We start from the raw sequence: 25,358 nt of genomic DNA on the forward strand, positions 1-25,358 counted from the left end.
AGGTGTGCTGGTGGGTCTCTTCTTGGGTTACTCTCATTTCCCAAGCCTATTCACTCCAAGCCTTCGTTTTCAACTCATTAACCCTTATCGTGTCTAATGACTCCGATCATCGAGACGTTACTATATAATTCATTCGTCCACTCCTGCAATAACCCAACATGGTAGATTAAGTCAGTCATCAAACCCTTTAACCAAGCAAACTTATGTTACGAGCAGACGAGTCAACACAAGGATTCAGCCATGCTTGACCACAGAGGGAGATTGAAAACCTCAGAATATAGTGTTGTACCTTTCAGGGTTCTGTCTTCAATATAACGAAAAAGTATGAATGTGCTTAACATCTTGTTGTAATCGACGTGATTATAGAATATGAAAAAATTATTAAATGATAATGGAGCAATGACAACAAGAATAAATTTTTATTTATCGTGTCACCGAGGTGATTAGAGACAATGGAATGTGATGAGATAAAAATGGGACATTATTTGAATTAATGGTGTTGACGTTACATTGACATCAAGGTTACTAGAGACGAGGTAAAGTAATGTGATAAAAATTGTGTATTGATGAAAATATTTGTTTAATCTCTCATTAAGAACAAGTTAATTAGAGACAATAATTTGTAAGAAATAAGAATGGAACGCTATCTAAATTATTGGGTTTGACATCGATGGAATGAGAGTCGATGAAATATGTTGAGATAAGAATTAAAAATTATTAGAATAAATGTGTTTGACGTCTCGTTGATATGGAGTTAACTAGAGACAATGAAATGTGATGAGATAAGAATTATAGGTACATAATCTGAATTCATAGGTCTGACATATCAATAACATCTAGTTAATTAGACACAAAAAATGTGATGAGATAGGAATGGAACCCTTTCTGAATTAATGGGTTTGAATAATCGTTGACATCGAGCTAATTACAGACGATGAACGGTATAGTAAGGAACTGTAGCATTGCGGGAAGGAATATGTCGAGGGGGAAAGAGGGGTACCCGAGAAGACCCAGGTGGGCGAGCTGGACTGAGCGGAGACCTGGTCCGTGTGTCCGGCAGGTTCTCCGGGGCGGAGCACGCCTCTCCTCGCCGTCATGGCCCGCCGTCGGCCCGCCTGGCGGCAGCGCGCGGCTGCTATCAGCGCCGTCGTGTGGCTGCTATCGACCAGCGCCGCTGGCTTCGACATGCGTGAGTATCTTCCCCGACCCTCCCCGCCTCTCTCCATCGCCAGCTCAGGGCCCTGCAAGCAAGGCCATTATCATTGTCCGTATTTCCCGCGCTTACCCCAATACACTCCCAGAAACATTATGTTCACTGACATTGAGTACGACCCCCGAATATTCCGCGGACGAATTTTTATTTTGTGTTTTCTGTAGTAAAAGTAAAAAAAAAACATTAATCACATTGTTACGTAACAAAATCTAAAAAATTATAGTTTATAATTTTTTTTTAGGGAGGATAGATTTGTCACACAACAGGGTGTCCGTACCGTTAACTAAAACCAAAGGTTGTTTAGGTTAGGCGAGTGACATTTAATTTACTCTAAAATCGTAAAATATATATAGCGATTCTTACATAATTGTATTATTTTTTTATCAGACCACGAAGTTTCACGAGCGAGCAGCGAATTTCGCTTTTTTTTTTTTTTTTTTTGCCAAGAGTCAAGACTGAAAACTGATACCCTCGGTCATCGGATCACGTGTTATTTTTTACCCTCGTTGTAGGGTTGGAAACCAATCACAAACTTGCAAACAAACACGTGACCCAGTCACGAAGAAAGATGTGAGGTGGTACAATGTGGCACAAGCCAATCAATAAACGACACTACCGTGATCTGGTACATGATGTGGGTTCTTCCCTTGTCCCACAAAAAAATTATTTGTATGTCTGTGGTAAATGAGGCATGAATGCAGCCGGCACGATGACTCTAGCTCAGACTTCAGCACCTACCACGAGGCGCTCGGCACCAAGATGTATTCAGCACCCGAGCACATGCTCATTAGGAAGTTGCGAACCGAGTTGCGGAGTTGCATCTCTTTGTCGAGGAACTTGCCTTATGAATAAAGTTTGCTGTGAAATAACTTTCCAGCTTTGCCGGTTTTAATAACGAAACTTTCTTACAGACGTCTGGGACGTATATTTGAATTATTCACGCATGCCGTATGCCCCTCTCCTTCCGGAGAAATGTTTTAATGTTTGACGAGCTCATCATTCCATTGCTCGGATGCGGCTTAGTTCTGCCTTTAGTTACACAATGCACCGTAGTCGATGTTTGCACAGTTACTTAGCTTCACTTAGCTATGCTTAGCTTTACTTAACTTGTTCCCAAATGTTAAGTAAGCTAGTTGGCATTTGCTTTAAACATTCAGAGCAGACTGTAAAGGGGCTGGAGGTCCCTAAATATTTAGGTAATCATTGTGGTTGTTTATTTAAGCTGCTATGTATTGTGAAATATTAATGTTTTTGTTTCGTTGAAAGTAATTTCACTCACGTCTGACATAGTAATGCTGTTCCCTAATACCTCTCTAAATGATCATTTAGCCTTAAAAAAAACATTAAAAAATTTATTACTAAGGGATGTAAGCCAATTTTTTGACCTTCCGAATAGTTGCAATGATCCTTATAGATTTGCCGGTGCAGGTTTTCGTGAAAGTTTTGCGCATCCTTTCATGCATATTTGTGGTCTTTCAGTAGCTCGTGGCGCTATCTTTTAGCAACATATCCAACGATAGCCTGTTTCTTAGCAAGCCAACTGCTGTCTAAAACTACTTATGTTATCTATTACGGTTAAAAGATTGATTTGAAAGTAAAAAAAGCTGAAATTTTCTTGAAACAATAGTGTGAAAAATATGTGAAGCCAAAAAAATATCCACTGAAAAGTATTTACACCAGGATTTGTTTACTGTTCAAAGAACTCGGATTTCCTTTCATGGCTAGTTTATCACGGAACGCAGTCTTTAAATTCGATTATCCTTTTTTAAGGCTGCTTAGGTTAAGGACCTATTTTTTTCCATTCGAGAACAGCATAGGTACGTATATTTAGGAATAAAACTAATTTAAGTACGTTATAATTTATTTTTATCTGCATATTTTGGTCATCTAAAAGACAAGGGGAGGAAGAATCGCTAAGGTTTCAGTGAACTATTTAGAGACTTAATGGATAAGCCAGCAAACTATTTGATTCTTAAAGCAGCCACGCCCGAGATGGAAATCGTAATCACGACCCCAGATTTAAGGATATTTACGCTTGCGTTACAGCCTATTTTTTTATTTACTTGTTATCGCCAGTTTGATCGTTCCTTTTAAAAGTTTCATTGTCTTCTAAAAATGTGTGACCAACTTGAATGATACTAACTTACACCCTTGACTTAGTCTGAGCTTGAACCCAGAACCCCTCGCACTGAATGCCGCCGTGGAGCCAACCGCACTACAGAGGTTAAATGTCTAGTTAGCTATTTATTAATAAAAAAGTTAAAAATATCTACAAACAAACGATCGTTTCGCTGACGAACAACACACAAAGGGAATCAGAAACTATATTTGAATCATTGTGCAATTGCACTTCTAATATAATTTTTTCAATCGTCATATTTCGTCAGCACAGAACGCGAGGAATAAAAATCAGCCTTCGTTGTTGACTCACGGTACAAGCAAATATGAACATACATACACACTTAAACGTATTCATCAATACCGTGCAACTACAAACAGAAATAATTGGCATCGTACGAACAGGCCGCCAACCTCCTCCTCCCACGAGTATCGCTGGCAGTAGAAAACAATGGATCGCAGTTTTTTCTAGCGAATATGATGCAATGCTATTCTCTTCGCTGGGCAATGAATGACGGGTATGCAAAAACACAATATAATTTTTTTTAAATTGTAATTTGTTTTCAAAGTCATTGTCTTGTTTTGATTATTACATACTTTTATTTGGTTACATTGTAATTTATATTTGTAACTGTAAAAATATTAGTGTAAAATTATAGATATTTGTAAATTCGTACAGGTACATGAAAACAACAGTATCACTACAAAAAAGTGTTCGCAGTAATACTGGGTTCAGATTCTTACCCGAGTATTTATGCTTCTAACTGGTAAAGTTGTTTGTAAACCGTTCCCTGAATGTCTTTCCAGTATTATCTGCACCCATAATAAGCGCGATAAACAAAATAAAGTCAAATTGTTGAATATTCTATTATCTTTTCCATGGCTTAAAAAAATATATTCGAATAAAGCATCAATCAAAATATAAAATGATGCTCCAAATTTCTTGAGAAATACTCAGTATTTCGAAAAATGTTTTTTCATATATGCAAAAATTACCATAGTCATGTGTTGTACAAAATCACATTATCTTTATTGTGGTATTATTAAATATTTCTTGGCAATTGGTTTCCAAAGTAATATTTTGTAAAAGTAAAAAAAAAATTCTTGAAGACCTTATTTATTTGAATGAACGAGTAAATGAAATATGTACGACTTGGCCCACATGTTCTAAACTGAATAACCAAAACAGAAGTAACAAAACAAACAGGATACATCTTGCAAGAACAGCTTACTGTAGGATATACTTACAAATTGTCTCTGAATTAAAAGTCAATCCGAGAACAGTTGATAGGTCAATCAATTAAAGTTCTCAATTCAAAAAACAAAATTAGAAAAATTGGCGTAATTTTGGAGTTATAGGCATTTTTTAAAATCTTTTGAAATCCAAACCCTCCACCAAATTGTTAGATAATGTGACTATAAAATTTCTTCACGCAATCATGGATTATCATATATTTATAATAATTCAAAATAAAATCAAACCTACTATAGGCAACTTTTGGAAAAAAATATACATAGCATGATTTATGCAGCAACAATGTTTTAATCAGGTCAATTAATATATTCATGATGTAAAAATTTACAATGTAAATTTAGCATGTTATTTGCTTGATGAGCCCACTTTTCAATAACTTGCTAAGTTAGCATAGTAAATTTATTTTACAACAAGAATAGTAAGTTATTCGATTACAATTTTTCGTCCATAGACCTAAGTCATGAAAAATTATTTTTTTCTCCAAAGTATTGCAAGTTTGATTTTATTTTGATTAGTCATGTATAGTGGGGTTATTCATAATTGCGTAACAAAAATTTGTAGTCACAGTATCTAACAATTTGGTACATGGCGGGGATTTTAATACATTTTAAAAATGCATACAAAAATTACAAACCTTTTAAATATTTTTTTTAATGTGTAAACATATTAGTTATTGGTGTGCGGCATTTGGTACAAGTAATTTTGTGAAAATGGAACGGAAGTCGATTAACGGAAATGTAACACAAAGATGACGGACCCACGTGTAGCACCATAAACCTTTATATAGTAACGTTCGTAAACATCAGGGTACATACAAAACGTATAAGTGTGCCAAACGAAACTATGATAGTGAAACTACCCAGGAATATATTTGGTAACTTTAGTCATAATAAAAAGTAATCTAAAGTTTTTAAATACCTTAAAAAACTGGCATTACAAAATGTCAACAGGTTCGAGAGCACAACGGCAGAGCGCGCGCTTGTTAACTGCAACGTACGTGGTTGAAATCTAATCACTGATTTTTTTTTTTAATTATAATATATTATAATATATAATTTAATGTTTGTTTGTCCTGTATGCGTTCCAAGACCATTCACCAGATTGCGATGAAACTTTGCACACTTGTCCTTCTAAACACGACGAATGTCACTGTATACACGAGATTTCAAAAAACCATTCCCATCCCCCTTTCTTGCCCTTCAAGGCAAAATGAAAATTATGAAATGTGGAACACATGACATTCAAAATAAGAATGATATTATTGTTTAACATATAACTTTAAAAAAAAGGTGCAAAGTCCATTACCTTCCTTTAGATTTTTTAAAAATACTATCCCCCTTTTTCATCCCTTAAAGCATAATGTTGATACATGTAAATAAAAAGGAGCACAATTAATGTTAAAACCAGAGGAAATTAACTGTTTCATATTATTTAAAAAGAGCCACACACACCACTTCCTCTTCCTGTTCACTTGAGGGTTCAGAAACCACACAGTCCCCATGACAACACCTTAAAACAGATTACTGGTATTTATTTATGAAATTTTACAGACATGGCGTTAAAATTAAGAGGAAGATAACGGTCTATTCCGATTTTTTTTAAATTCTTCCATCCTATGGTCTAGGTACATGAGATTTCGAGAAACCACCCATAATTACCCATACTATCTATAAAGAATATTATGGTACTTCTTAATTAAACTTTGAAAACTCTACGTTCAAGTTAAAAAAAAATTAACCCCATCAAATTATTTATGGCTAATTCTCATAAAAAGTCGAAAATGGCTTTATCGAGTTGATCAGTTTTTTAAACTCATTATCGAATTTTTTTGCTCAAGTCGTAGTATATGTCTTGTTTGAGGAAAATATTATAGTGGTCCCCAACCTTTTTGAGTTGGAATTGAATATAAAAAAAATATTTGAAAATGAGGAAGTGACAGATTCGTAAGGGAATGATTTTTAATATGATTCTACAATAATTAAAAACTCTATAATGCACCAATTATATTTTTTATTGCAAAACTATAATAATTAAATTCAAAATGTAACAATTTAATTGTTACAAACAAAACAAATTGAACTATAAAAGTAATATTAAATATTAATTTAGTTAAAATAATTTAAAGAACGAAGTTAAGAAGTACTATATAATCAGTCTAAAATTTAACTTATGTTTTAAACATAGTAAAGACAAGAATAAATACTTTCATATTGAAGATTTAAATGTATTAAAATAATGAGCAGAGAACATAATTTCAATCTTAATAAACTAATATTATTTATCAGTTATCAGTCTCTATGCAATCTAATCGCAGTTGGCTTCAGTTATTTTCATCTTTTAAAAGTTTTTATTTTATCTCATCAACTTCTTTAACAAAATAACAACCTCGACTGAGTAACTTTGGGGGTTCAAGTATTGAAAGAACGTCAGGCCAAGCATAAAGTTCTTCATCTTTAACTGTTGGCCATTTCCAGCATTTTGATCCTTTCTTCATACACCGTACTAAAGCCCCATCATCAGATAATGAAAGAATGTTACCAGGATAGACCTAGTTATTCCATGTTATAAGGACATGGTCACCAACTTTATATTCATAAGGTACCTTTTTCAGAAGGAGGAATCTTCGAAATCTTCTCATCACGTTTTACTTTAACATCCTTTCTTTTTCGTCGCGTTCATACTGCAGGTGTATCCTTATCCGATATTTCAGAAGTTTTATAGTAACATACAATATTGCTCCTCGATTTCTTAGTTGTCGCCTTCGTCGTAACGCAACAGCTTCGTTTTCAACAGCATTTACTCGTGAAATATGTTTTTCTGGTGAAACTGGGCTGGCAGGTGGTGCCTCATTCAACAATCTTATAGATTTTTACGCACTTTTTGATTCTTCTCCCTGTATTTGGAACTTTTTAATCACCAAGTTTTCAGTTTCTGGCGGGAGTGGACCTGACCCTGCGGGGAAGGTGATTGTCCCCTGAGGTGTTGGAGCTGTTGCCGGCTCTAGTATCCGAGACATGATCCAACAGGTTCACGGAATGGGTGCAAGGATGCGAATATATAGCCTCTCCGCACCAAGTAGCAATCCTCTGCCGCCACGTGGGCACCGCTTTTAGGGGCGAATCGTGGTGACTACGTTGGGATGGGTAGCCTCAACCTCTGTTCATAGCATCGACTTAACTGAAGAGGACAATGCCGGGCGTAACCCTGCTGCAGTGCATCCTCAATTGTATGTATGGGACCAGAAATGGTGGATTGTCTGAATCTGTGGGCAACAGCAGATGCGATTTAAACCTTTCTGGGGGGTTCGACTGCTGAGCCCCGGCGTTTCGGCCCCAAAGCACCCTCATAGTGAAGGGATTAGGCCTATGGTAATGGAAGGACCTTGAAAGGCGCCCCTGTGTTTGGAGGTACCCGGACTTAAAAAAGAGCTCTAAACCGCTCGACTAGGTGTGATACGTTCCCCTAGTTCAGTGGTCGGAGGAGGTACCGAGGCCCTCCTGCACACGCACCGTGGTTGTCATTTCTATTCAGGGCTTCCTGTGATCGCCGCCGGATGAGTTCAGGCACTTCCGGGCCTTAATCGACTGTAAATCTGCCGGGCCGAGGTACGGCAGGTTGGAGGGTAATCCGAGGAGACGAGGACATCCTGTGGAGTAACGCTGAAGAGTGGCAGTCGGTTAGCAGCTGGCGAACAGTCTGCCAAATCAACGCCAAGTTGGTAGTAGTACGGGAAGAATCCATGAAAGATTGAATGGTGTCCCGCTGAGGTTTCCTACAAGGCCCTGGATTCTGATTGGGTATGACTCGTACTTGGTAGTGGTGCTCCGATAGCTTGGAGCAGGCTCCAAGGGTTCCCTAGCCCGATGCGGAGTCGACGTTGAGAGCGACGACACAGCTCCGGTATTAGCCTGGATAGTTAACAGTGGTTGGCTAGGCCTCCACTGGACCACCGGTTCACTGGGTGTTTGGAGGGGTCCCAGTGTGATGTGGGAGATTGGGTAAGGCGCCAGTAGTGCTGATAAAGTCTTAGGGCTCAGGACACAGCCAACTGTCTGGTTAGCTGAGCGAGATACGGGGCTGAGGAGGCGACTATGCTGGGTTGGTGGCCCCGGCCTCTGGTCGGCGCCGAAGCTTCAATACCCTCCCAATCAACTACAGGTAGGGATCCCTAACAGTTCTGTAATTTAAAAATCTCTGGAATCTTTTAAAACAGAACAGGAAGATACTCCCACACTACCATTCAAGGGCGCATATTGGGAGGGGAACGTTGAGAAATGCCGGCCGCAAGGTCGGAATACATCTGTTTCCGTTTCTGCCTTCTTTCTTTTGAACTCATAGCACTTGCAGACTTTACCTGACCTTTTTTCTTCTTCTTTAAATACTTGAGTCTTTCTTCCTCTCCGAGTTTCTCCAAACTTTCAGGACAATGTGTTAATTTTTCTCTTTACTTTCTGTAATACTCCTTTTTCTTCAGCTTTGCTTCTGCAGCGATTAATTTTCTAAGTCTCGACATTATAGACGTTCAGGGTACTGAAACCAATCAAAGAAACATAAGTTTTTTTAAACCTATTAGAAAATACATAATTCTCTCACCGAGATCATTCCCTCATTAAAAAAATTTATGAGGGAATGACGATGAGGGAATGACGAAACTAAACAAAAATTTCTACAAACTCAGGAACATAGCCTTACTTTCTTTTGAACTGTAAACAGTACTTTATTACTAGCGAAAACATATAAAAATATGCTATAATTATTAAATAAAAAAATGCTTATCTTTTGATAACATTACATGAGGGAATGAAATTAAAAAAATGTAATATTCAAAAAACATGTATTAAAATTGATTTTCAGAAAACATCTTTTCTTCAACCGTCCACTCTAGTGTAAGTTCTCAAGGGCAATGTTGCCAAATACCAAAAATGTAAAGTTGGGCTTGGTAGGCCTTTAAATATTGCTCCAATCACACTGTTACAAAACGGTGAGGGAATGATACGATTTTTAAGGACACATTTTGAATTATATTTAACAATATTTCCATTCGCATTAATTAAACTATGAACTCCTATAGGTATAGTCAATACTATCCTATAAAATTAAAAAATATGATAATAAACAATTTGTCAGGAATTTTACATTTTAGGTAATGTTTATCTTCAAAATTAGCGCTTGGGACATAGTGAGGGAATGATTTTCAGAGTTCTTTTTTGGACATATATATTTTGTTTATCATATAAAAAATAAATTTGTTTCATACATTCGTACATCTATCACAGTAGTTTTATTAAAAAGAACAACTTTTCATAATTGACGATCCTGGTATATAGAAATCATTAACGACATCATTTTCGATTTTTTGTGAGAATCATATATATATATATATATATATATATACACACTTCATGGGCGCGTTGAGGGTTAACTTTGAGTATCTACCAGAAATGCAATGAAATAAGCTCACATTACACAACGGAAATTTGACAGGTTGAAAGTCCAATGCTCATGCACGCAGAAACTACTGTAGCCACGAGCCTAAGTCGTCCAGATGGCGGACCCATGTGTGGCAACATGCACCTGTGCATGTTTCACAAATATCGGGGGATGCACTAAGTGTGACAAAGTAAACATATATATATGGGATTTTGAAAAACCACCCCATCTACCATTCTTACTACTCAATGTATAGTACTGGTACAACTTGATAACATCATACGCACTTGACGTTCAAAAGAGTAGGAAAATTAGTGTCTGCATATGATTTTTATATAAAAAATTGTTTTATTGAATGCACGAAATTTCTAAAAAAAAAAAAAAAAAAAAAAAAAAAAAAAATACTCTATTACGTTTTACACTCCTTTAAGGAATATTTTTCACTCCTCGATGATATTTTTCACACGTCATGTTAAAAATAAAAACATAATTGTAGTTTAAACCTACCCTTTCTCCTGGCTACATGAAGTTTAGAAATAACTACTCCCATTCCATTTTGTTACCTCTTAAAGCATGTTTTTGGCTCTCCTGGGTGAAATTTTAAACAGTTTATAAAAAAAGGAAATTTTTTGTGAGAATCAAAATTAAATACAATAGGTTCAATGAATACATAATATTACGAAAAAAAAACACCCCAATCCTTTTCATACACTTTAAAGAAATATTTTGGCTTTCCTAGATGAAATTCTTCACACTTGACGTCAAAAATGAGAAAACTAATTTCTAAATATTATTTTAACAAACAGTTGTATGAATACATGAGATTTTGAAACATTAATTTTCTCCCCCTCCTTCCCCCTCCCTTTCACATCGTTTTTTCCTACCCCTTCAATCAGAATTACGGCAACTCTTCATGAAATTTTTCACAATTGACGTTCAAATTAAGAAGACAGTTACTGTCTACATTTACGATTTAGAAAAAAAAGAAATCAAACCACATTACCCTGTGTTCAGCCTGGGCAACGCCGGGTACTTTAGCTAGTATTATATAATAATAACTTTAAATATACTCAATAAGGTTAAGGTTTGTCTGTAGTAATTTTTAAAAGACAGATTTAAGTCTTCTAAGCAAAAACACATAAAAAAACCTATATTTAGTTTTATAATATGTGCTTTAAAATGTTTCAAGTTAATATTTTAGTAATGCCATAGAATTATAACTTTTAAAGTGTGCAGAAACTTAATTTTATTAACTGTTTAGTAAATTTTAACAAGGTGGACAGTATTTTAATAATATTCATTGTCAAAAATCCGGTCCAACGCCAGGGTTTAGAATTTTTTCAAGTCTTTCGCTTTTATCGGAGCCATTTATACCTATTGGTTTAATATGTCTGTTTGTTTCGTGCTGCTATCTGCGGGTGATTGTGAACCGCAACGTTCACTATTCAGGCTGCGAATTCTAGCGGCGGGCGCAGAAAGTGTGTTTGTTATTCGCGTCTCTAAAGGTTTGTATGTTCTTGAAAAGCGAATATCTTATTGATCAGTAAATTTTATCATGGTCGGCATTATTTTAAAGAATTCTACTTTAAATTTCTTTTCCGAGTTTTGAGTAGTTTATATGCAACATGAACAACATGCGAACACATAAATTTTTTCGTTACCCTGGTTATATGTTTACAGAACACTGGCGGATACTGAAAGACTCGCTTACATTTTTTTTTATTCATAATCGTTATTAACTGATAAATCAAATGTTTTTGGATTGACATTGAGTTCTGGGACGTCGTATACATTGCAGGAACAATTAACTTCAGGTTTAGCTGGCCATAAATGTTTTAAAATAACTTTAATTTTCGTTCGAATGACTGTCTTCTGCGTAATTTAATTATTTTCTTCAACCGTCGCGGATTCATAAACCTCGTACACAAGTATGATCAGGAATATGCCTGCCCGTACTCTCGACTGGCTATATACGCAAACCACACCGAAACAATTCACTTGTGCAGTCGTCCCTTGTCTGAGTTCAGAGGACAAGGCCCCTGACTAGTGCGACCTCCCGACAACTTTGTTAGCTGTAAGACAATAAAACAGGACGCAGCTATGCTATCATGAACCAAATAAAAAACACTTTTCTTAGTCTTAGTGGTACCAACAGCATTGTTTGACATATATTTTTTCACATTTTAACTTACAAAGGTCAATTACATACGTTTAAATATTTTTTAATCCCAAATTTATAAAATAGCAGATTGTTCATTATTGCATAACTGTATTTTAAGAAATTACTGTTGAGGGCGTGGAAAGTAGTTTATTTACTACGTAAGTGTTTCCTAGCTTGAAATGAAATTAGTACAATCTTGAAACAGGCGATTAGTGGGTTCTTATGAGTTAACAATTCCAAGACAACGTGGCGTTAGGACGATTCAGCCTCATCCGGGAGAAACGAGCGAACCTTGCCATCTGAACCTCTGATTGATAAACTAGCAGTTATTCCGGAATTATGGTTTTTAAATTAACAGACCAAAATAAATATTTTCTTAAGGGAAAACCTGTTCAACCTGGGGGGAAGGGAGCCTGAGGAAATAAAACAGATCTGGAAGCGAGGTCTGTATTTCTGATGTTCATTTTCTCGAAAAGGTCCCCAGAGGGAAAAAAAAATTGCTATTACAAACGACTCAATATGTGAAATTTCGAATGTTAAGTAATTTAAAAAAACTTACGAACTATGTAGTAGTTCACGGTTTGGTGTCATAAAATAACGAGTGTTGTCTTTATATATATATATATATATATATATATATATATATATATATATAGAGAGAGAGAGAGAGAGAGAGAAAAAAAAATTTTAATATCTGGGGATTTCTCTAAGGGATAGTTAGGGGTTGTCATCCTGTCAAATGTATATAATGGTTTTTAGAAACCTGATGTTTTCTGTTGTTTCTAATATTTTTACACTAATGTCTAATATTAATTATAACTATATTTCAAACCGCAAACAAAAAAATATATGTGCACATAGCTGGCGTATAAAATTTTATAAAATGAATTTGTTAGAAGAGGAATATGCAATTTAAATTACGCCCAACCCAACTTCTTTTCGCGTAAAAACTGGGAGCATGGTGCTACAGCGATAAAAATTTCACTTAATTTCCACGATTTCCGCCGCTCGCGGTACGTTTGCGTGGCGCTGCATGCTGTAAGCCGCACGAACCGCGACAGTAATAATTATCATGCTCTCGCCCGAGCCACCGGTACAAGACCAGCACCCGCCCAATAATAATCATTTATCGCCCGCGCGGCGCCGGAAACGGAGCTCAGCTTCCGGTGTTTGTCCCGGGAGGTGTAAGACGAGGGTGGTTCCCCCCCCCCCCTGATAGTGCTGCCCCCGGGAGAAAACAAGGACTCGAGGGTGGTCTCAGACTAATGGTTCCACGCTACGTCCGAGGCGCAGTTAAGGGAGCAACAGTGGTCTCTGCGCCGCCTCATTACGGCTAACCGCCGACCCCATCTCGCCCCCCCCCCCTGTACTTCTGACTCACCACCTACCCCTCATCCAGCCCTCGCCCAGATCCGCAACTTCGAGTCCGAGAGAAGAACACGTGCTCGTGAACTGTGAGCCTCGCACGCAGAAAGGTTATTTTTGCATGTGTGAAATACAATATACGAGATAACTCAGTATTTCTTACGAAAATTAGCGCATAATTTTTTATTAATGTTTTATTCAAGAATTTTTTTTAAATCATGAAAAATATAATCTTAAACCCAACAATTTTATTTTATTTTGCTGTATCATGTTTATTATGAGCGCAGTTAACACTGGAGTTATTCAGGGAACGGTTTACAATAACTTCAACTATTGGAGGTACCGGCACAACGCAAAGCATAAATCCCCGGGTAACACCCGAACCCAGTGTTAATGTAAACACTATTTTGTAGTGTCAGAGTTGTTTTCATGTAAATATACCGTCTGTTCTTCGGATGTTGTAACCACCTGTTGGATCATACAAAATCGAACCCACTTGTTTTAAAATAATCTGCAAAATCTAAATAGCAAAGAACACATTTTCAAAACGGGTGCATAACGATTAAAAAAGCAGACCGACTGCATAGGCACACATGACAAGCGCAAACCAAAAAAAAATTTGGTAAACTGAAATCAAAGCAAATAAAATTGGCCGCTGTCCAAAACTTGAAACAAGAAACGAAATTAAATATAAATTTAATTATACTTGAACAAAAATAATTTAAGTAGAAAATATTTTAAAATCAACCAAAATTATTTAAATACCAAAATCTTTATACAAGTAAATGATTACGAAAATAATTAAAATTTATATCAGACTGAAAATAAGGACGGCGGTTACATAACGCCTCAAAGTTTGTAGCATCGGGTGCAAATTATTAACACTCAACATTGCAGATCACTTTTCAGTCACGGAAATTTAAAACTGACAATATCTTGGCAATGTTCCTAAGCATATAATGAAAGTCACTAACGTATTCACTTTGCTTGGGGAATTTGGAGTTAAGAAGTTAGGAAGGGGGTTGGTTCAATATGTTCCATTTTTATAATTGAAGTCAAAATGAAAATGATCTCCCCAGCCCCACCGCTCCACCATCAGGACAGTGAAAAAAAAAATTTATAATGAATTTTAACGCTAATTCCTTTATATCAATTTTTGTTTGATACTTCTCTCTTCATGATGCCATTTTTACGATTCTTCCTAGCGAGTTCCTTTCACTATATTAAACAAACTTGCAGCGTAAGCCTTTAGCTTTGTTTTGTTTTGGTGACCATTTACTTGACTTCAAATTTATAACAGGAACATACTCCCTAGAGTAATACTTCCATTATACCGATAAGTACATTTCCTTTCCATTTGACTTCTTCCTAATCAAATTTAGGAGTATACCAAGGATATAGGCCTATACTAATGTTTCATCAAAATATTAGGACCGTTAACAAAAGTCTATTTTTGAGTGTATTTTATATTTTTACTACAACCTCTTTAATATGTAGACATATGTTAGGATGCAAATGAAAGTTTTTTTTTAATGTGTGTGACACAAATACTTCTGTAAGAGTCAAGATTTTAGTAAGTACAAAACAATTAAATACTTAAAATTCTTTCAATAATATATAAAGAAACTAGGTAATGGAAAATTCACCACTATCGCGAAGAAGAATAAATTGTTTGGTTATCGGGAAAAGTTGGTAAGTCCACTTTCATGAAATCTGGTATGTTTTTTTTTCTCTCGAAATATCTAAGGACCTATAACAGTTTATATACCTGTATGAAGTCACGAAGAGCAGAACACAATCCTTGACGGTGGTTTAGACATCAACTAATTTGACAATTCCAGTATGTTTATGCTTCTTGCATTGGAGAAGGATTAATTTTTTTTTATTTCATACACCATTGATGTTTGCACTGTAATTCATACAGAAACCTCAATAACGGACAAAAAAAAAAGAATACGCCAACCCACCGTATGCACCTGTAAACGGGAGCAATTTTCTGTTCCGAAACGTCGCAACTGTTTTGTTTTAGCCACATCACTGTGTTCGCCTGTGCGTCTCTGTGTTGTCTTTGATTTGTCTACATTTTACTTTTGGAACATCGTTGGGTTCGTCTGTTGGTCGCTCTGTTGTCCAAGGTCGTTTCTGGTATTTATTTACCGTTCTTGTTTTAACTGACACGTCATTGTCAACCAACTGTGTTCGTCTGAGCTGTGATATTTTTTTCTAACTGAATTCCTTCCACGGAAATCGCTGCGATGTCAATGCATTTAACTTTTGAAATCGGCTGATTTTGGCTTGTTTTCAGTTTGTTTGCGAATTTTTGTTTTAATCTGGTTTTTGTGGTTTCTCTGTGTCATACAGAGTAACCAGCAAAGGCGTATGTCAAAATAAATGTGAGCGATTCTTTCAGTACTCGCCAGAGAAGTGTAACATCTAACCTCAGTAACGAGTTGATTCACGTGTTCTCATGTTGAAAATACACTTATAATACAAAACTCGGACACAAAATTTAACGTTGAGCGTTAAAATAATGCCAAGTGTGATAGATATACTCAACTTGTGTTTTAAACTACATTTCTTGACGCGAATCACACGTAGTTTCCGCATCCGCCACTATAATTCGGTGTCGGAGCAGCTACGTCGACTACTGAAACATTTGAATAGCAGACCGAGTTTTTTAATTATATAATGATACGGCTTCTATGAACTTGAAAAATACATTTGGAAAAAAAATAAAACTAAACCCCGGCTTCTGACCTGATTTTCAAAAATAAATATTATTAAAATACTGTTCATCTTGTTAAAATTTATTGGACAATTAATATTTTTAACTTTATCTTTGTCTTTGAGAACTTTGTTTCGCGCCATCTGCCACAGATGACAGCGCCGTGGTTACACATTTAAGTTCCTAGACTTCAGTCGTATTCACGATATTACTCCTACCAAATGTCGAATACCGAGAGCTAAGAGGTGAGCGAGGAACTAATATAGGTACTCCCGGTGTGTTGAGTGCGGTGTGTGGTGTGTGGGTAGGGGCAGTGTAGGTGCGTGTAGGCGGCCACGAGCGGACGGCGCGGCGGTTGTGAAGCCATACGCGCGCGTGGCTGTTTGTTCGCGCACGTCGCGGCAACAACGCAGGATCCACGCGCGAGGGACGGCAGCGGCGTGTCCTGCGCATTGTTTCAACGCCGAGCAGGATTACGTGCGAACAACGCAATACTTCCTATCGCCGGTCGGGACTCCGTGGACATTATTTGTTTCTGTCACGCGACATATGTACAGTGTTCAGCAGGAAGAAAAAAGGAAAATGTTGTAGACTGCAGTGCATACTAAATCATAACCAGTGTAGCAGAAAATTAATACCGTTCACAGAATAGGCCATATAATGGTTGTTGAAATTTTGGATATTCGTGTCTGCATGATACTCTGTTGCTTATTTAAAGGCGAAGAGTTTTTAAAGGTAAAATTTAAAAATACTTTTACTTAAGAGGTTTTATAACTTTTTTTAATAAACCGTGTTTGTATATACAGTATATGTGCTTTCAATGAATTTTGCAGTGGAGAACATGTTTTGCGGACATAATCCATTGCTAGTTAACACTGCATGTTACAGAAAAAACCTCAAGAATGGACATCAAAGAATAAATTACATAAACACCGGAAAACAAGCTGATGTCAAATGTTAATTTAGCGGAAGGATTTCAGTCCGGAAAATATTACAGCACTGTCGAACACAGCGAGCTGACAACTATGAGACACTTGCAATGAGAACAGAAACAGCAGGCAAAACAACTTCCTTGAACAACGACAAGCAGATAAACCCAACGATGACAATAAAACAGATTTTTTTGGAAAAAGAAAACAAAGGCAGCACATTCAAAGAGACAAACACAGTAGGCTTCCTAAAATAAAGACTGTAGCGGCGTTTCGAGAATGGACATCTGCTTCTGTCATCTCTCATAAACAGGAACTGGTGGCCAGCCAGGACGTTTAGTGTTAACACCACGCAGTAGCAACATCGCGAGTAAACCAAATTTGATGAACTTAATCGAGTCTATCTCTAATTTATTTTTGTTATATGGCCACAGTGTTGTTGAAATAATTTTGTTTCTGAAGGTCATAAACGAAACATTTAGTTGTAACTTGATATTAATTCTGAATATATTTTTTTTATTGTGGTAGTTATAAAAATTACTGTGTTAAAAAATTCTCACCCGCACGTGCGAAGCTGTAACCCGGGCCAATCAGTAAGACCCTCGCCCGCCCGGACACACTTGCGGCGGTCAGAACTTCACACTAAAACACGCGTTTAAAAACGTTACAGATATCAACTTGAGGGGGGAGGGCTTTTAACGATTAGCATTTGATAATACGCTGAGGGTGGATGAGAAGTTCTGTTTCCGTATTTTGTTTTTAAACTGTATTTTGCGGAGAGTGAAAATGGCTAAAACCTGTGTTTTCAGAATAAATACAAGCATAAGCATGAAACATCCGGAGGAAATTTCTGAAAACACTCAAGGGACTTGTATTACACCTTTTTTTTAAAAATCTCCACCATATGATGCATGGTCACCGCTGGAATCTGCGCGACGAGAAGACTGCGCGCTTGCAGGACACAGCGCTGGAAGAACTCATCATCCCGCCTCTGTAGTCTGTTAAAGCTTGGATTGCAGTGCAGAGTAAATGGCGAACACTCTACTATCAAAAGTCTTATTTTGTATAGTATCGTTTATCATAATAATTCCAATTTATTTGTTTTATTGCATTATTACTTGACTTTTCGAAGACCATAAAGTAGATTATACTGTCAGTATTATTAGACTAAAGTTGTAGTTATTCTGACAGGTACAAAAATTAAATGCTTAACACCAATAATTATTTCACAATGAAGTATGTGCAATGCTGAAAAGAGACAAACTTCTTAAAATTAAATGATTTGAAAAAAAATGTTAACAAAACGGTTGAAACTAAGATTGCGGTTTTCAATTACATATACTTAGAAAAAAAAAATAAAAAATGATCATATGATACTCTTGATCAAATACACAAAACGTTTTTTTTTTCTTCGAAAATCTCATTCCAAATATTACCTTATAAAATACTCTTTTTTCCGATACATTAAACAGATATTGGTAACATTACTAAAGTCGTGTTTGAAACTTTTGCGCTCTATGGCCTGCATCTGGCAACAGAGCACACAGAGACAAGGACAGCGCTAAAGGCAGAATTCGTGCCTTGTATAGAGAAAGTAGGTGCCCACTGCAATCCAAGGATGAGCTGCGCTCTGGCACGAGCGCGTACTCGTCGCAGCGCGCGTCCTCCAGGTACCACGGCGGTATTCCAACACACAAATATAAGGTTCAGGCGTTTAAAGTGCTACACCTGTACCCTAACCGTATTCCTAGTGCACAATAGGACACAGCCAGTTCCTTGCTTTAAGGAAACAGATTTCAGTTTCCTATCCGTTGCCGATCTAATACCCCAATTCCGCGCTTTCGCAGAGCTTACTTCTTCATTGATTTCTTACAGATGACGGACCCGTTTCTGACGCCATTACCTCCAATATAGTCACTTACGTGAACTTCGGGGGACGTATCAAGCGTGTTGGTGTGCTGATTGAAACTTTATGATAGCGAAACTTTCCCGAAATACATTTTATACACTTTAATGACCATTACAAGAAATAATCGCAACTTGAATATAACTCGAGGAAATAAGAATAACATTTAATTCGCGTGACGGTGGTTCTATCTCTAGGATTCTTGCGTTGATAAATTGTATCGAAGGTTGCGAAACGTTCTGCTAGGATGCGTTGGAACCATTTTCTAGACTCGCGCAGGGCACCGTTTATTTTAAACTGTTGCCGATCTGTTTCATTACTGGGATTCCGTTTGGTCGCGTAATGGAATACGGCCTGCGAGCGAGGCTACGGTCGTGTCCCGACCAGGCAGTGCTTATCGCTGCCTTGCCCGGCCGTCTCGGGTTGCAGCCCTGGGTGACGCGTGCCGCAAGTCTGCGCTCCGCCGCGGGCGACGACCCGGTGCTCGAATGAAGAGAAGGTCGACGAGAAGACCGCAGGTGAGCTCCGCGCTTTGGCGCGGTCGCGCTCTCCGACCCCCCACCTCCCCCCTCCTCACATTACCCAGGGTTGGCGCGCCTGATGGATGGCGGAATGGCTGTTCCTTTGAGCGAGGTTCCCCCCTCCCCACTTCATCGTACGTCCGCAACGCACGCTCTGCATATATCCTCTTCGCATAATTGTTCTAGCTCTTCTTGTGCCCCGATTGTTGAGTAGGGAAAGATAGGCATAGAAATACGCCGCACACAGAAAAAAAATCGTACTTTTACAAAAAATTTCTTTGGAAACCAATTGCCAAGAAATAGTTTGTACCACTAAAAGAAAAAGATATTTAAAATTTGTAAAACACGTGGCTATGGATATTTTCCCATTAATTTCGAGTATCTCTGACGAAAAAATGCAGCATAATTTTATATTTTAATCGATATTTCATTCAAGCATGTATTTTTCTAAAACCATAGATAAGATAATCGAATAATAAATAATTGCAATTTATTTTGTTTCATTATGCTTATTACTGTGTGCAGTTAATACTGAAAAGATTTTCAGTGAACGGTTTATAAATAATTTTAACTATTTGAGGTACTCGGACAAAACAAAGCATAAGTAATAGTTCAAACCCAGTATTACTGCAAACACTATTTTGTAGTTATTAAGTTGTTTTCATGTAAATGTACAAATTTACAAATGTCTGTAATTTTACATAAATATTTTTGTGCCATTTACAAAAAAAATAATATTACTGTGTATACGTTGCAACTTTCCCCATGCCATAATAATTTTTGATATTTTAGTTTTCAAATTTGTCTTTTTTAAGGCTGATATCATACATCAAGATATTCGGAAAGACCATAACATGGTTGTATACTGATAGTATTATTACAGTTGTAGTCATTCCCAAAATATTAACTCATTACTAAACGCAAATGACTTCAGAGGCCTGTCACTATTAACTTCCTAACTCCAGACATTTCAATATGATGTGCATCGACTATGCGTTAAAGTGTAGAGTATACGACCGAAGATCTACTGAGTTACGGGAAAGATATAGGAAGAGAAATACATTTTTTTGGACATAAGAATTTTATATCGTTTGATTTTAAATGTATTTTTAAATTCTTATAATATATCTTATTGGAATACCTTGAGTTAATATTAACTGGCTGCTTGAAAAAGTTTTCCTGTCAGTCTAAAGTATTTTGGCCTACAGCCGGGCCACCCTTTGAACACGATATCACTACAATCATGTCGGAGTATTATGAAAACCCACTCCCCTTCTTTCCACGTGCGTGCTCACCTATGTTTACTAAAGAGCACAGACCTCTGACGTTGGAATACGACTAGAGAAGACCCTTCTTTTAATTAGGGTGTATTTTTCGTTGAAAATTACGTAAATTTACTGTAATTTCTAACAATTTGTTTTGTCCGACTTTCTTTCAGTCGTGGCCACTTGCGTGGACCAAGCACAGCTACAGTTGGTTCGCATAAATCGAAAAATATTTGGAAGATCAGTTTAGAACCTATTATCAGTTCTCCTCCGCAAGATGGCAAATACAGTATTGCCTTTGGCCTAGAGATCGTATGCATGGGTCGAAACCTTTACAGACATTAATAAGCCCTTTTAACATCAATTCTATATAATTATAATAAATAAACACATTCCAATGGCTGGTCATTTTTTATGTAGCAAGTTAAATACTTAGTTAAATAGTGGTACTATTTTTTTATTGTTCAACATACAGCAACTTGACAGATTTCAAATCTGGCGCTTGGATTGGTTCGAATTATATTCAGTTACTGGCAGTGGCACTTTTGAAAGGTTGATTTAAAATCTGTTCAGAAAAAAATAATTACAAATTCACTACTGGCAATTAAAATTGCAGCACCAATGCGCCAGAAACCAGGCAAACATTTGTTAATTGGAATTAATCATGTACAAATCAAGTTCATTCACTAAACTTCGAATTTCAAGAAAAACACTTTAGGGTTATGTTTAAAAAAAACTTCATAAAAATTTTTTTTTGCTTGCATATCATCATGAGCATTTTATACTCGTTTAATCGGTTGAACTAAACCCATCAGAATTATTATATATATATATATATATATATATATCAATGCCAAGCTCAAAGTTTGACGGCAAAAAGGAATGCCATAAAGTTATAACTAAGTTGGAAATATCACAAATTATGCGCAGGCTTCAACCTAGAAAAAACAAGTATACTACTACATTATTTACAGGTATCTGTAACCATATTTATACCCCCTCTAATACCTGTCTACTAGGTCCTATTCATTGAAAAATAATATTTTTAAAAGAGCTATATTCAAACGGCTCATTTTCTTTTCATTTTACTTCACATTCTTACAGCTAAACATCATTCATCCTCTTAAACCAAAAATTCAATATCTGTAATGAAACACAAAAAATATTGGGTAATGTGCTCATGAAAGTATATCGCATGTTAAATTTGTAACTAAACGCAGTTTAAACGATAACTATACTTTTCCAAAAACTTCAAAGCCGTAAGAATCTTGGGATTGGGGTGTAGGGGGGCAGAATTCGTACAGCAATACTTATGACAAATTGTGAATGATTTTAAACGTGATAGCTAGGACAAGATAATATGGTTTTATTTTCAGGATAACTTAGTTTTTTGAAAATAAAAGGAGATTTCGGTGTATTTATTTTTTTATAAATTATATTTATCCGTAACTTCAGCATATCATTATACAAATATGGCACTTAAATGACATTGACATATTTTTTGTGCAAATTTACAATATAATAAATTTAATAACCGTGTTTAACTATTTTAAACAATAAAAAAATATATTGGCAAGTATCTGTGTGTTTGAAAAATGTATCAAAGGCCATAATGTTAAACTAAGTCACTTTATTGAATTTAAAAGATTATGTGTTAGTGAATTGAATTAATGTTTGGTTAGGAATGCTGATTAATTTCATGATTTTAGTTGTATTTCAGTGGTTTATAAAGGAATTTACTTGGTACTTCGGTGTGGTATGTTGCACTGACACGCTTCTCGGTGTTATTGTTGTTTTATCGCAGTTCACCAAACCATCTTGTCGCTAGAGCTAGCCTGCAGCATGCGTGGATCAGCTCCCCTCCGCCGGGATGGTCGGGCCCTCGCAGTGCTGCCGAGAGGAAAGTCACGAAGCATTGGACGAGAGAAAGGGGTTGGTGAAGGAGGGTGTGGGGGGAGCTTTGTGACTTGCGTCACTCGTCGGAGATACCTGCGCTGGAGCGGACAAGTAGACTCGCCCGCTGACAACCGCAGACACACATGATAACGTGATGTCCCTGGAGGGAGAAGCTGGGTCAGGGGAAGGAAACAAGGAATGTCAGACGAAAGGGGGAGGGGAAACTCTCACAACGTTCAGATGGATGGGCTGCCTGGCTGACGGGTGCTGCAGGTTTCACGGTGAAATTAACACGGTCTCTCTCTCTCTCTCTCTCTCTCTATCTATCTATCTATATCTTTCGTCGGCGGTACCTCCGGGATTTTCGGTCATGGGTAATGGATCATTTTCTGTGTAGCTAGAGCAACAAAAGTAATACCCTATCTATCAGTGAGCATTATGGATACGTAAAAGTATTTTCCTCTGTTATTTTCACGTGTTGTGGTGAAAAGTTTTATTTTACAGCAAATTTGAGTTTGAACATTGTTTCCAATCATCCATTAATCCAATTAATGCTATAAGCTACATACTTTATCGTACGAACTAAAATTGCTTGAAATTATCAAAATCGCTACGTTATTACGTATTGTATTAAATTGGAATGAAAACATGTCAACTTGCTCGCGCCGTATAAAACTGAGTTGCATTAAACAAAAACACATGAACTGACTCTGGCCGCACGAGTTTCTGGTCTCACAACTGGCGGTCACGGTCTCTGCTCACGTGGCTGTCGTCCAAAAGGAACCCCTTCTCCCCTCCCCCCCCCCCCCCCCAGAGTGCCCCACGCTGCGCGTGGACTTGTCGCAATTTTCGACCCGCTATGGATTAGCTGATGCCAATAACATGTTATTTCCATTTCACCTGGAAATAACTCAAGTTGGATCTTCGTTCGTGCCGGTAATTCGTCCGTCCCGAGCACGATAACAGCATCGTTTATAAAGTGAATGGCTATGACGTCGGAGAAGATGGCAACGCTATCTGCACGAAACCTCCGAGAACGAAGACATTACGGTGAAGTCTCGTTTAATAACTATTACCCTTTTATTTATCCATTAAACTTGGCCGGTAAGTTGCGGTCCCTGAAATAGATCACCGGCGTCGCGTGCTCCATGGGTAATGGCTTTATCAGAACTTTCGACTTAATTCAGTCAAACCTACTTAAAATTGTATTGTTTTATAATTTTTTTTATCAAACTGTAGATATGGAGTGTCTTACGCTAATATTTAAATAGTTACCACTAGTTGAAAAATAATTTTCACGCAGTCTCATAGAAAAGTAGGCTATGTTTTGTTTCGAATATTTGACTTGTTTGTGAAATCAAAAAGTCTGATTAAATAGCTATAAATAGCTTCAGTTAACAGGCAACAGAATAAACTTCTATGTCTATGGTTTTCGTATTCACACAAATAGTTTTTTTTTAAGTAAATATAAAAAATTCATTTTTAGCAAAATTCAAATTTACGCAAAGGGAAGAGAAATAACCCTCAATTAGGAAAAAAAGGGGGAGACATAGTTGATAATTCAAGCACAATACATACTGTATTTTAAATCAACGAATAATAATGAAACCATAACGCAGATTGTGATTGGTGGATTAAAAATGATTCCCAAGGAGCATCACCTACAGAGAGACATGTCAACTCCTGACCTGGAAGATCACAAGAAAACCTACAACGTATTTCAGGGTAAACATAAGGGGTAGACTTATTGAGGTTTATAGTCGTTCCTTAATTTGTTGAACATGAACTAGTGAGCAGCCAACACATCTATTAATCTAGGTTATCTCTGGAAAATCATGAAGGTGTTGCTTGGTGTAACATAGGTTACAGCTATTTTACTTTGACTGGAAAGTAGTGTATGAAAAAAAAAGTCTTGAATTTTTTTGTACGCAGTTGTTCAACCAAAACTGAGTTGTTACGTGAGTAGTATAGGAATGGGGCTACTGGGACAGGGTCCAGGGTGAGGATTGAGGAGTGGGATTGTCGGTCCGCCATATTGGATTGTGACGTCACGGCGGCCATCTCGGAGGAGTGTAACGGGACATAGCGTAACGGGACAAGTTTGACCTTGACGCCGGCGGCCATTTTGGATCCGCCATCTTGGATCCGCCATTTTGGATGACGTATTTGTGTGTTCTCGAAAATTCCGGCGTTGTGTGTTCCGCCATCTTGGATGATGACGTCACTGTTGCAATTTCCGTTACGGTCGTCATCTTTAACTTTTTTATTTATTATCCGAATTTAATGAAATTTTTTTTAAAAATTATAAAAAAATTCAAATAATAAAATTTTAATAAAATAATTACAAAAAACAAACATGTACGACACGGAGTTCGGAGTCCTCGGTTCGAACCCGGTGAGGGCAAAAAAAAAAATGGCGACCGATCCTTCCCTCACAGTGACTGCTGGCATACTGACTCCCACCACTTTTTTCATAGCATATATATCATCCTGCAGTATGACGTCATATACGCCATCTTGAAATTTGGAAGCCATCTTGAAAATCTTTATTTATTATCCGATTTTAATGAAAAA

General features: G+C 37.0%; 1 protein-coding gene across 1 annotated transcript in view; it reads left to right on the plus strand.

The window, feature by feature from the left end:
* The first annotated feature begins 1,122 nt into the window (after positions 1 to 1,122).
* LOC134537516 (discoidin domain-containing receptor 2-like) overlaps positions 1,123 to 25,358 on the plus strand; it is a 228,358-nt gene continuing 204,122 nt past the window's right edge. Inside the window, exon 1 of the mRNA XM_063378070.1 lies at positions 1,123 to 1,189. Coding sequence (XP_063234140.1) covers positions 1,186 to 1,189 — 4 coding nt within the window. The 5' untranslated portion in view covers positions 1,123 to 1,185. The remainder of the gene's footprint in view (positions 1,190 to 25,358) is intronic.

The sequence above is a fragment of the Bacillus rossius genome, chromosome 1, assembly GCF_032445375.1.
Source record: "Bacillus rossius redtenbacheri isolate Brsri chromosome 1, Brsri_v3, whole genome shotgun sequence".
Taxonomy (NCBI): domain Eukaryota; kingdom Metazoa; phylum Arthropoda; class Insecta; order Phasmatodea; family Bacillidae; genus Bacillus; species Bacillus rossius.